General features: G+C 60.3%; 1 protein-coding gene across 6 annotated transcripts in view; it reads left to right on the forward strand.

Moving 5' to 3' along the window:
* Positions 1 to 12469, forward strand: part of CHD5 (chromodomain helicase DNA binding protein 5) — a 71253-nt gene that overhangs the window by 23951 nt on the left and 34833 nt on the right. For 5 of the 6 annotated variants that reach the window (XM_037828670.1, XM_037828671.1, XM_037828672.1 and 2 more), the window contains exons 6-15: positions 135 to 259; positions 1451 to 1571; positions 2010 to 2176; positions 2309 to 2530; positions 4627 to 4833; positions 4963 to 5174; positions 7890 to 8021; positions 8109 to 8217; positions 9405 to 9596; positions 9698 to 9898. In XM_037828670.1, the coding sequence (XP_037684598.1) occupies positions 135 to 259; positions 1451 to 1571; positions 2010 to 2176; positions 2309 to 2530; positions 4627 to 4833; positions 4963 to 5174; positions 7890 to 8021; positions 8109 to 8217; positions 9405 to 9596; positions 9698 to 9898 (1688 nt within the window). The remainder of the gene's footprint in view (positions 1 to 134; positions 260 to 1450; positions 1572 to 2009; positions 2177 to 2308; positions 2531 to 4626; positions 4834 to 4962; positions 5175 to 7889; positions 8022 to 8108; positions 8218 to 9404; positions 9597 to 9697; positions 9899 to 12469) is intronic. The other variant, XM_037828675.1, reaches the window with a different exon arrangement.

The raw sequence follows: 12469 nt of genomic DNA on the forward strand, positions 1-12469 counted from the left end.
CTGAGCCCCAGGTGCCTCACCTGGAGACGGAGAAGCAGCCGCTGCCCTGTTGGGCTCTGGGAGGGCTGAACGGGGTCACGGTGGTGAGCGGGCGGTCGGGGCACGCATGGGCCACTCTTGCTGTTGCTTTCCAGGGCCTGGAGTACGGAAGAAGATCCGAGGCTCCAAAGATGGGAAGAAAAAGGGCAAAGGGAAAAAAGTGTCCGGACTCAAGTTCCGCTTTGGAGGGATCAGCAACAAGAGGAAGAAGGGCTCCTCGGTGAGTGTGTGTGTGTGTGTGTGTGTGTGCGAGAGCAGGTGTAGGAATGGATGTGAGTGTGTATGTGAGTGTGTGTGACAGCAGGTATCCGAATGGATGTGTGAGTGGATCTGAATGTGTGTGTGTGTGAGAGCAGGCGTCTGAATGGATGTGTGTGAGAATGTGTGTGAGCTGAGTGCATGAGTGTGGCAGTGTGTGACAGCAGACCTTGTGTACTTGGGAGTGTCTGCATGAGCAGGCTTGAGATGTATTTTGCACGTGTGTGTGTGCTGAGTGTGTGCATGGGGGTGTTTGCGGGTTCTGTCTTTGATAAGGTGTATCTGAGTCAGGGTGGGTTGTGTGTGCACGTATGCATGTGCCCAGGTGAGGGTCGGGGTGACTGTGGGAAGCTGGGCCTTTGGGTTATTCTCCTGAACCAGGGTTGGGGGCAGATCCCCCCTACTCTCCCTTCTCATCCTAAGCCTCAGTTTCTCCACCTGTCTGGTGAGAGGTTTACGCTGGATCCTTCCCAGGGCCCCTCCAGCTCGGACTCTGGGCAGGGAGCTCTCTCCATCCGCCCCACTGCGGCTGGGGGCTCAGCTCCTGGCTGCCAGAGCCCCCGTAGCTGGGGCTCCACCCGGCAGCAGGCAGGCACTAAGCAGGCCGTAGAGTCCTCACTGAGCCTGGCCAGCCTGGCTGCCGGCTTGTTCCCTCGCCTCGGCCCCAGCCCTGCAGAGGGGCAGAGAGGGAGGGCATTTCTCTGCCTCTCAGTTGGAGTTTGGCTGCTCTGGAGGGGAGATTGGAGTAGAATGTGTCGCCTGGCCCTGGAGCTGGTGGTCTGGCTGAGCTGTTGAGCAGCTACTGTGTGGTGGGCCCTGCTCGGAGGTGCTCATGGTCTGGCAGGGGGTCAGACATGTGCACGGCCAGTGAAGCACCAGGTAGATGGGACAGGCCAGAGCTGGCACAGAAGCTGCACGCTGGGTCCAGTCAAGGAGAGATCTGGGAAGGCTCCTAGGGGGAGGTGTCCTAAGGGTTGTACTTGAAGGATGAATAGGAGTTGGGGGCAGGGGAGGGCAGAGCAAGTGTGGCACATGTCGGGCTGGAGAGCAGCGGAGAGGGTGGCTGGACGTCGGGTGGCCTAGTGGCCCGGGCCACAGCCTGCGGTTTCTAGCGAAGGCCTCGGGGGGTGCTCCCGGGCCCCGTTCCCTGCAGAGTGAGGACGACGAGCGGGAGGAGTCGGACTTGGACAGCGCCAGCGTCCACAGCGCCTCCGTGCGCTCCGAGTGCTCCGCCGCCCTGGGGAAGAAGAAGAGGAGGCGCAAGAAGAAGCGAAGTAGGACCCCTGTTTGCAGGGCGACCCACGGCCCTTGCGGATGGGTAGGGGGTGCAGAGGCCTCCCTTGGGAAGCAGGGAAGGGCACCCGCCTGCCTCCGCCTCTCCTGGCTGCTTTGCTTCCTCCACCATCAGCAGAGGCTAAATGTCCCCACCCCAGGACATCTGCATTAGCAGTGGGGGCAAGGAAGGAAGCCTTAACTGCACCCACCACTCACCCATTCTGGGACCCACTCCTCTTCCCCTTGCCCAGCACCCAGCCTTCCCCTCCATCCCCCTATCCACCCTCCCTCCCTGCACCCATCCAGCTGTCTTTCTGTCCATCCACCCTCATCCCTCCCTGCCACGTCTTAAGCACCTACTGTGTGCCACGTCTGACCTGGGGCCGTGCGGAGAAGCCCCCCATGGCCGCCCCTGACCCCTGTCCTCCCCGCCCTAGTTGACGACGGGGACGGCTACGAGACGGACCACCAGGACTACTGCGAGGTGTGCCAGCAGGGCGGGGAGATCATCCTGTGCGACACCTGCCCGCGGGCCTACCACCTGGTCTGCCTCGACCCGGAGCTGGAGAAGGCCCCCGAGGGCAAGTGGAGCTGCCCGCACTGCGTAAGCGGCCGGGGCCGGGGCGGGGCGGGCCGGGGCGGGCCGGGGGCGTCTCCTGGAGCCGCCGGCCGGCGGGCGGGAGTCCCGGCGAGAGGGGAGCGGCCCGGGAGCCTCCACCTCGCCCTCCCGCGCCAGGAGAAGGAGGGCATCCAGTGGGAGCCCAAGGACGACGACGACGACGACGACGAGGGCGGCTGCGAGGAGGAGGAGGACGACCACATGGAGTTCTGCCGCGTGTGCAAGGACGGCGGCGAGCTGCTCTGCTGCGACGCCTGCCCCTCCTCCTACCACCTGCACTGCCTCAACCCGCCGCTGCCCGAGATCCCAAACGGTGAATGGCTCTGCCCGCGCTGTACTGTGAGTGTTACGCCCGCCCCCGCGCCGAAGCCCCGCCCCGCAGGCTCCGCCCCCCGCCGCCCAGGGCCCGCCCACCGAGAGCTCCGCCCCCGCCTCCCGCCGTCCAGGGCCCGCCCACCGAGAGCTCCGCCCACCGAGAGCGCCGGCCCCGCCCCGCCTCCCGCTGTCCAGGGTCCGCCCACCGAGAGCGCCGGCCCCGCCCCGCCTCCCGCCGGGCAGGGTCCGCCCACCGAGAGCTCCGCCCCCCGCCAGCCCCGCCCCACCTCCCACCGCCCAGGGCCCGCCCACCGAGAGCACCGCCCCCGCCCCCGCCGCCCCGCCTCCCACCGTCCAGGGCCCGCCCACCTAGAGCTCCGCCCACCGAGAGCGCCGGCCCCACCCCGCCTCCTGCCAGGCAGGGTCCACCCACCGAGAGCTCCACCCCCGCCGGCCCCCGCCCCGCCTCCCGCCGGCCTGGGCCCCGCCCACCAAGAGCTCCACAGCCAGGACCCCGCCCACTGCACGCCCCGCCCACCGCACGCCCCGCCCACCGCATGCCCTGCCCGCCGCCTTTCAGGGCCCACTTAGCTTCTAATTGCCCTCTAGACTTGGGCCATTTTCTCACCTGAAATGTGAGCCATGATGGAGAGACGGGTGGGACACGAGAACCCCAGCACTACCGTGCGCAGCCGAGCACCTGCTTTGGGTCCTGCATGGTCTTCCTCCACGCTTATGACCTTCCCAAGTCCCGGGTTTCTGCTGCTCCCATTTTTCGATGAGAACATGGAGGCTCAGGGAGATTCGGTGACTTGGGCAGAATATTCCGCTCAGCCTCTGCCAGGACTGGCAGCCCCCGGTCCCTACCCGGCATGTGGAGGCCCCCCATGCTCTGAATTGCCCCCAGGCCCACCCCCGTGCTGGAGCCCCGCCCTCCCGGGACCTGGGCTGGGCCGTGTGTGTGTACGCGTGTCCATGTCTGTGTCAGGGTCTCCGTCGGCCTGGCCGAGGCCACTCTGAGGGGTGCCCTGGGTTTGGGAGGCAGAAGGCAGGGGTCAGGGTGGGGAGAGAGATGGGGTGGGGTTGGGGCCTGCTGCCTGGGAGGGGGGGCCTCCTCCATTGCCCCCAGAACCAGCACAGGGCCGCTGGGGGAGTCTGCTCTCGCTTCCCCACCTCCTCCTCTTCCTCCTCCTGCCTCTCGGCCTTGGCTGTGGCTGAAGCCAAAGGAGGGGTGGGTCCAGGCCTGCTGGCGCCCCGTTGAGTGTCGGGGGTGCCTTCACCTGCGTGGCTGGTGCCCATGGCAGTTCTGGGTTGGAGGAAGCGAGGAGCCCACTTTCCAGTTAAGGAAACAGGGTCAGAAAGGCTGGTGCCCAGGAGCTGCCATTCCCTGCCAGGGTCCTGGCTCAGAACTGCCTTTCCTGGGAGGAAAGCCCTGCCTCAGAAATAAGGCAGCGGGCTCAGGGGCACTAACGGTGGCATTCACAGCCATGGGAGTCTCTCACCTTTGCCAGCAGCAATTCGCTGGAACCAGTAAGGGCCCCTGCAGCGTCTTTGAGTGCTGGTGAGGGCCCAGCCTCCCTGTCCCAGCCCAGATGTGGGTGCCTGGGTGCAGCCTGCCTGGGGTGAGAGACGGTGGATGGGGCCACAGGTTCCCTGAGTGTGGGGAGGGGACTTCACACCCATGACCACTCCTGGGCTAGGATGTGATGTGACATTTTTGCAGGGGCTCTAAGTGGGGAGTGGGGCAGTGGGGAGACCCAGGGACAGGGCAGTCAGGAGTCTTGGATTCTGCTTCCTGCTCTGCTGCCCGTTCTCTGGGTGAGCCTCAGTTTACCACTCTGTTGTGTATGTATGGGGGGCCTCTACCTGCTCCCTGCCTGATGACAGGCACTGTTTCGTGGACTCACAGATCCTTCTTGCCCACCTACTGTGTGCATAGTATGTGCTGGGCTCCCACGAATGGGAGCAGTTGTTCCTGGAGGTCCACGTCCTGCTGGTTCTGATTTGGGGAATGGCACAGTCTGTTGGGGGGAGCCTGCTTGACAGCCTGCTGTCACAGGAGCCCTGGTGTGAGGTCTGGCAGTGAAGCTCTGAACTTGGGGCCCCTCCTCTGTCCACAGTGCCCGCCACTGAAGGGCAAAGTCCAGCGGATCCTACACTGGAGGTGGACGGAGCCCCCAGCCCCCTTCCTGGTGGGGATCCCGGGGCCGGACGTGGAGCCCGGCCTCCCCCCGCCCAAGGCCCTGGAGGGCACCCCCGAGAGGGAGTTCTTCGTCAAGTGGGCTGGCCTCTCCTACTGGCACTGCTCCTGGGTGAAGGAGCTGCAGGTGAGGGCCTCGGAGGAGGAAGGGCAGGGGAGCTGGGCGGGCTGGGGGTTGGTGGAGCTGGGTGGGTGAGGGGCACGACTGGGGCTGTAGCCTGCCTGCCCCCCAAGACCTCTGCCCCTCCGTGAGCAGCTGGAGCTGTACCACACGGTGATGTATCGCAACTACCAAAGAAAGAACGACATGGACGAGCCTCCACCCTTCGACTACGGCTCTGGGGATGAGGATGGCAAGAGCGAGAAGAGGAAGAACAAGGACCCGCTTTACGCCAAGATGGAGGAGCGCTTCTACCGCTACGGCATCAAGCCCGAGTGGATGATGATCCACCGCCTCCTGAACCACAGGTGCAGGCCTGGCTGGAGCCCCACGGGGCAGGGTGCCGGCTGCTGGTTCAGAACCATGGACAGGGGCAGGGTGACGGTGCCTCCGTTCAGTTGGAGGGTTGTGCGCAGGTGCAAGGGCACACACTTACACATGCCCCTGTGTTCACACATCTGGTGGGAGAACAAATCCAAAGTGATGCACGTAAAGGGGCAGCTCGACCTGTAAAGCTTGCGCAGAGCAGGGTCCTTGCTGGGCTGGCACCTCCATGTCCCCAGACTCCAGCTGAACAGGGTGCCAGATACCCGCAGAGGGCCTTGGGGACCGAGGGTGGGCCTATGGTGGGGGGCATGCACACATCCCCCCGCACTGATAATGAGAACTTAAGGCCACTGAGCGCTAACCGTGTGCCGGGCCCTGCGAGGCGGGTGTTTGATTTTTACCTCCATCTTACAGATGAGAGAACAGGCCCGGCCAAGTTCAATAATTTGCCCAAAGTCACACAGTCCCGAGGTGATGGGGCTGGGAATTGAGCCCAGGGCTTTCTGATAGCAAGATCTACTTTCTTAACCACGGTGCCAAAGCCCAGTGCCCCAGCAGCAAATCTTTGTTGGGAAATCTGGGAATCCCCCAGGTGACTTTGTGATTGTGGTTGGACCCAGCAGCCCCTGGGAGGCCCTTAGCTTTTACAAGGAGCTTGGGTTTGATTTGGTGGTTGGTGGGAGCCCTAATGTGCACTTTATTATTATTTTTAAAAAATTTTATTGTGATAATGTATATATAACATAAAATTTGCCATTTTAACTGATTTTTTATAGACGCTATTTTTTAGTTGTAGGTTTACAGAAAAATTACCCAGAAGGTCCACGGTTCCCATATACTCTCCTCCACACAGTTTTCCTTGTTATTAGCATTTTGGGTTTGTGTGGTACTTTTGTTACAATTGATGAAGCCACATTGTTCTGAAGTCTGTAGTTCACATTAGGGCTTACTCTTTGTGTTGTACAGTTCTATGTTTGTTTAATGTTTATTATGGTAACATAAATACAACATAAAATTAGCCACTTTCACTATTTCAAGTGTTCAATTCAGTGGAATTAATTACAGTCCCAATGTTATGCCACCATCACCACCATCAGTGACCAAAACCTTTTCATCCTCCCAACAGAAGCTCTGTCCCCATTAAGCAGCCACTTTGTCCCCCTCCGCCCCGGCCCCTGGTGACCCCGAATCTACTTTCTGTCTCCATGGATTTGCATATTCTAGATTTCTCATATGAGTGGAATCACACAGTATTTGTCTTTTTGTGTCTGACTATTTTACTCAATGTGATGCTTCAAGGTTCATCCACGTTGTCACATGTCTCAGAACTTCATTCCTTTTCACCATGGAATAAGTCTTCTGTTGTACGGTTTTGCCGGGTTTTGTTTACCTGTTTGTGTGTGGATGACACTTGGGTTGCTTCTGCCTCTTAGCAGTTAGTTGTCTTACAGGTTCTTGAGCTCAGGTGCTTGAGGCCCGGAGGTGGCCACAGGTGGACCCGGGGTGGGGCTCAGGGTGCACGGAGGTTGGAGCTCCCACGGGTTGCCTGGGCCTTGGCTCCCAGGAACTGAGGACTTGGTGGCTTTTCCCACCCTAAGTGCTTCCAGCTACTTCCTTTGAAGGCAAGAGGTTCAGAACCTGAGCAAGAACTCAGGTTCAAATCTCGGTTCCTGGTTTCCGAGGCTGTAGCCATGGTCTACTTGGGCCTCATTTTCCTTGGGTAAAATAGGATAAGGGGAGCTCGCAGGGCTCTTGCGAGAATGAAAAATGCTAATGCAGGAAGCTCTTGCTCTGTGCTGCCTTCAGTAAGGAAGGGGGTTATAGGGTTTGAAAGAACCACCTCCCTGGGACAGCAAAATGTCCCCTCTTCTCACCCCAGCCCTCACTGGGAATACCCTGAAAAAGAGAATCAGTCCCTGTGGGCTAGAAAACCAGCCTGGAGAAGGGGAACCTGAACCCTGGGATGAATTCACCCACAATTTTTATCTCTATTCAGTTGCATATGAAGAACATAAATGGCAGTTTTTCTTCCTGCCTCCAAAACAGGACAGGCAGATTTTCCCAAAATGTATTACCTGAAGTGTGGGCCCCAACCAGTTATTTTTGAAAAAACCCATTGGTTCCCTGGTGCCAGGGGTTGTTCTTTCTCTTGGTGGCCTCCAGGCTTGCTGCAGCCCCTGCCCACCCATCGGCCTGTCCCTGCCCCTGAGAGAGGATGTGGCTCCCCCGACTCAGGGGTCTCAGAAGAGGCCATCCCCCCCTGCAGGAACCACATCCCCACCTGCCTTGCAGAGAGGGGCCCTACACCCGGGATGGGGGCTGCTCCTGTTCTTTGGGGTTTTTAAAGTTGGAGAACAGAGGCCTGTGGGCCAGGCAGCGAGCTTTCCAAATTAGAAATTCAGAATTCTGGCACTGAGCCCCATCTCTGTATTGGTCCGTGCCTGCAGCAGAGCGTGGAAATGATGCTGGCCGCTTGCTCTTTCCTCCTCCATTCTCACTGCCCCGTGGTCGCTGTGTGACCTTGGGCAACCCGCCTCACCTCTCTGGGCCTCAATTTTCTGCTCCCTAAAATGCGGTCACTGCACTGGTGCCCCCTCCTGGGTCACTGTGGGTGAGAGAGGTTTTGCGTCTGGGAGGTGGCCTCACACGTAGGGCGTGACTCACACCCCCCACCCAACCTGTTTGCTTTGTTGCAGCTTCGACAAAAAGGGGGATGTCCACTACCTGATCAAGTGGAAAGACCTGCCCTATGACCAGTGCACCTGGGAGATTGATGACATCGACATCCCCTACTACGACAACCTGAAGCAGGCCTACTGGGGCCACAGGTGGGTGCTGGGTGCTGGGGCCCCCGGGGCCTCCTGCCCGCCCTCCTGGTGTCAGTCTGTTCATCCGCGTCCGATACTCTTTCCCAGGGAGCTGATGCTGGGAGAAGATGTCAGGGTGCCCAAGAGGCTGATCAAGAAGGGCAAGAAGCTGAAGGACGATAAGCAGGAGAAGCCGCCGGAGACGCCCATTGTGGATGTGAGCCGGGGAGGCGGGGGGCAGACAGGATGGGGCTGCCGGGACCCCCACCCCAGGCTTGGCCGCACAGGAGGGCATTGTCTCAAGCCGGCTCCTCCTCGGACCCTCACGTCTTGTGCACATGGAGCTGCCCCATGCAGGGTGGTTTGGTGCAGGAGGCCCGTCGGTTCAGTGCCCGGCGCCCGGGGTCTGGGGGCAAAGCTAGAGGTGATTTAGACCCAGTTCCTCCCCGGGAAGAGCTCACATCCTGGGACTGAGGCCCACTCCCTTCAGACAGAGGGGCAGCCCCTGGAAGACCGTGGCCCTGCTTCACGTGCAATTTGAAATTGGGGTTAACACTGCACAAACTGGGCACGAATAGTGTGTACTTAGCATGTGAAGTTATGTTTCTTGAGATGAGCTAATTACAAGCATTTAAATTAAGGAAGCGTCTCTAACTGGGGAGCCCAACAGCAGATAGGTTAATTTCACACCATTCTTAACCTGTTCACTCCAGCTGGGCCCCTTCCTGGTGGCTGGGAGGGGTGGGAGTAAAAAGGGAGGGACCCACGACTTGCTCCTGGGAGCCTTGAGCCCACCTGGGAGCGGAAGGTCTCGGGGGACAAGGGTTAAAGAGCCCTGGCCCCTGTTTTGAGAAGTGCACCCTCTTACAGGGGCCCTTGGTGGGTACACACAGAACAGGGGTGGGCTGGCCTGACACTGTTGGATGCTGAGGAAAGGTGTATGGGTCTGGTAAATCGGGGGGGCTTCCTGGAGGCAGTGGCCTTGGGCTGCAGGATAAAAGAGGCAAGGAGGGTGGAGTTTGGGATCAGGTGGAGGAAGGGCTATGGCAGGCGTTGAGAGGGACTTGGGCATGTGTGTGGTTGTTCATCAAACAAATATTGAATGAGTGCTTACGGGGTCCCAGGCACTCCCGAGGAGTTGAGGATGCTGTGGCTCAAAGCCAGAGAATTCAACAGTTGGGAAAATAAAAGAAAATGTGATTTTATTTTCCCTGACCCAGATAGGAGAAGTCTAGGGCCACCCTGGGAGAAGGGGATAGGAGCACCCACGGTAGGCTGGGATTCAGGAGGGCTCCCTGGAGGAGGAGGTGTTCCAGCCGAGCCCTGAAGGCTGATGAAGCGTGAGCAGGGTCAAGAGGCGGGGAAGAGTATTCCGGGCGTGCCTGACCTCTGCCTCCCCCGCAGCCCACGGTCAAGTTCGACAAGCAGCCGTGGTACATCGACGCCACGGGCGGCACGCTGCACCCTTACCAGCTGGAGGGCCTCAACTGGCTGCGCTTCTCCTGGGCCCAGGGCACCGACACCATCCTGGCCGATGAGATGGGGCTCGGCAAGACCGTGCAGACCATCGTCTTCCTCTACTCCCTCTACAGGGAGGTGAGCGGGTGGGTGGGCAGCCTGGTGGGGGCGGCCCTGGGAGGGGCTGTGTGACCCTGGCCGAGGGCAGGCCGCCCGACTGCATCGCCGTCTCTCTCCAGGGCCACTCCAAGGGGCCCTACCTGGTCAGTGCGCCCCTGTCCACCATCATCAACTGGGAGCGTGAGTTCGAGATGTGGGCGCCCGACTTCTACGTGGTCACCTACACGGGGGACAAGGAGAGCCGCGCTGTGATCCGCGAGAATGAGTTTTCCTTCGAGGACAACGCCATTCGGAGCGGGAAGAAGGTGTTCCGGATGAAGGTGAGCGGGAGGCCGGTGGGCCGGGGAAGCTGCTCCGGAGGCAGGGTTGCCAGAGGTCCAGATCCTTCCTGGCCTCCTCCAGTGTCTGGGGGTGGCTGTCCGTCCATCCTTGGTGTCCCTGGGCTCGGGGACACATCACTGCAGACTCGGCCTGTGTTGCCACTTGGCCGTCTCCCTGCATGTCTGTCTGTCCTCTCTCTTACAAGGACACCCCTCGGTGGGTTTAGGGCCCCACCCAGTATGACCTCCTCTTTACTGACTACATCTGCAAAGACCCTACTTCCAAATGAGGCTGCACACTGAGATTCTGGGACGATGTGACTTTGGGGGGGATGCTGTGTGACCCCTGGAAAGTCACTTAGCCTCTCTGTGCCTCAGCTTCTCTGCTGACTGGAGATCACACATCCACTGCAGGGAGGTGTTGGGGGGCTGGGGGAGTTGGTAGACCCTGGGCAGCCTTCTCAGCCCTGACCGTGCACGACTTGCCACACTTTGGGAAGCAAGGGCTCGGGGCCCCCAGCACGGTGCCTGGTCCTCCATGACGTTAGGTCTCCAGTTAGCCACTGTGCCGGGCACTGGGTCATTGCCCAGCCGCTCCGGGGCTCCTTACCTCGGCTTTCGTCACCATCCCAGGACAGTCTGTGGCACTCAGGAGTGCTCGGAAACTGTTGAATGAGTGAAGGATTCGGTGATCCCAGAGGTGACTGAGTGGACAGTTGGGCCACGAGTCACTGGAAGAAATCCATGTTAGCTCACCTTTGTGGTCCCACCGTGTGCTGGGTGCTCTGCACACTCAACTTGGAATTCTCAGGGCATCCTGTGCTGTAGAGGAGATCGTTTCTTCTTTATGGGTGAAAAGGCTCGTGAACTTGACCGAGGCCCCAGCTCAGGAGGGCAGGCTGGGGTGCAAAGCCAGGTGCTGCCTGCGGCGCGGTTTGTGCCGAAAGCCTCCTCCGTCCCCCTCTGAACCCCTTCCCACGGGACATGGGTCTCTGGAAGAGCCAGGCTTGGTTCCACCCAGACTAACTACATAACTTGCAGGGCCCAGTGCAAGATGAAAATGCAGGCTCCTGGTTCCAAAAGCAGGAAAACAGCTTTTTGCTTCCTTCCATGGTGTTTCTCTCGAGCTGTCACGTGATTTTTGCTATTTAATGTTGCGATCCCCCAGGCAGGGGGCTGGGGGAGATGAGACTCCATCCCTGGGGGGTGGGACCAAGCGTGAGACAGAGCTCTGACCCTCCAGTGCGTGCTCCTTGTCCCCTGGGACTTCAGTTTCAAAGTGTGTTCTGAGATGAAATTATACAGAATGTCAGGTCAGCGGCGCCGAGCTGGGGCAGCTATGCACCTGCCTGGAAGCCAGTCCAGAGTCCATCTTCCCCATTTCCTGCCTGCTGTCACTCCCTCGAAGCCTTGGCCGCTGTGTAGCTAGGGTGACGTTCAGGTTGCCTTCGTGGCCCTCCGAGAAATAGGCGGGAGCCACCCACTCCCTCAGTTTGGGACAAAGCATAGGCCCTTTGGTGCCCCTGCCACGATTCTAGAACAATATTCGTACCCATGCCACATGGGCTGTCACTGAGGACTTGCACGGCACTTTAGCCTTGTTTGGTCCCTCCGACCTCCCCAAAAGGAAGGAGATCTTGGTGCCTCCAGAGTACCCCCGAGGAAACTGAGGCACAGGAAGGGTGGGGCTAACTCAAGTTGCACCCCTGGTAAGTGGCCGTGCAGGGATTAGCTCCCGGGGCTGCCACCTGTGTGCACCTGGGGACTCTGTCCTGGAGACACTTTCTGCTTTCCCACCAGCCTTTCTCGCCCTCCATCTCCCAGGCCTCAGGCACCCACCCCTACCCCACGTCCTTCCCGCGTGAGCCCCCGTAGGGCAGACCCGGAACGGGGCCGCGCTAGGGCTGGGGTCAAGGCCTGCAGGCTGCCTGGGCCGGGGTTCCTGGGAGCCTCGTGGGAGCAGAGCCTGAGGCAGCCGGGGGCTGGGCCAGGAGCCTGGGTCCCCTGAGCTGGTCAAGGAGGTAGGACCGTTGCCCGAAGGCCAAGGCACTGGGGCCGGCCTGGTGGGCTTCATACCCGAGGGACTTGGACTGATGGACACCTGTGCGTGGGTGGGAGGTGGGGAAGGCAGCTGGGGGTCTCCCCAGGGATGGAGCCAGGCCTCCCCGGCCCACTGCAGGTTGCTTTCGGACAGCTGCATCCTAGGGAGAAAGCCTCTTGGGCAGGCTGGCCCCGGAGCCGGGCCACCCCGTGTCCCTTCTTGGGTCTGTCTTGTCCCTGGGGCCCGCTTGGCTCGCACCCTGCGGGACGCCCCTCTTCCTCACTCTGGCTTGTTCTGACCGCTGGTGTCCCGCGTCCAGTCTCCAGGTGGTTCCACCGGGTGGACCTGGGCTGGCATTGCAGCTCTGCCGTGCATTAGCCGGGGGAATGTGGGTTATGCAGCTTGTGAGGAGCCCCCCAGGCTGTAAAATGGGGTGAAGGCAGCTGGCTCATGTGGTTAGTGAAGCTGAAATGAGAATAAATGCAGTCCTCAGCTCGGGACTCGCCAGTGTTCCATCAAAGGTGGCAGTT

This window comes from Choloepus didactylus, chromosome 2, assembly GCF_015220235.1.
Source record: "Choloepus didactylus isolate mChoDid1 chromosome 2, mChoDid1.pri, whole genome shotgun sequence".
Lineage (NCBI taxonomy): Eukaryota > Metazoa > Chordata > Mammalia > Pilosa > Megalonychidae > Choloepus > Choloepus didactylus.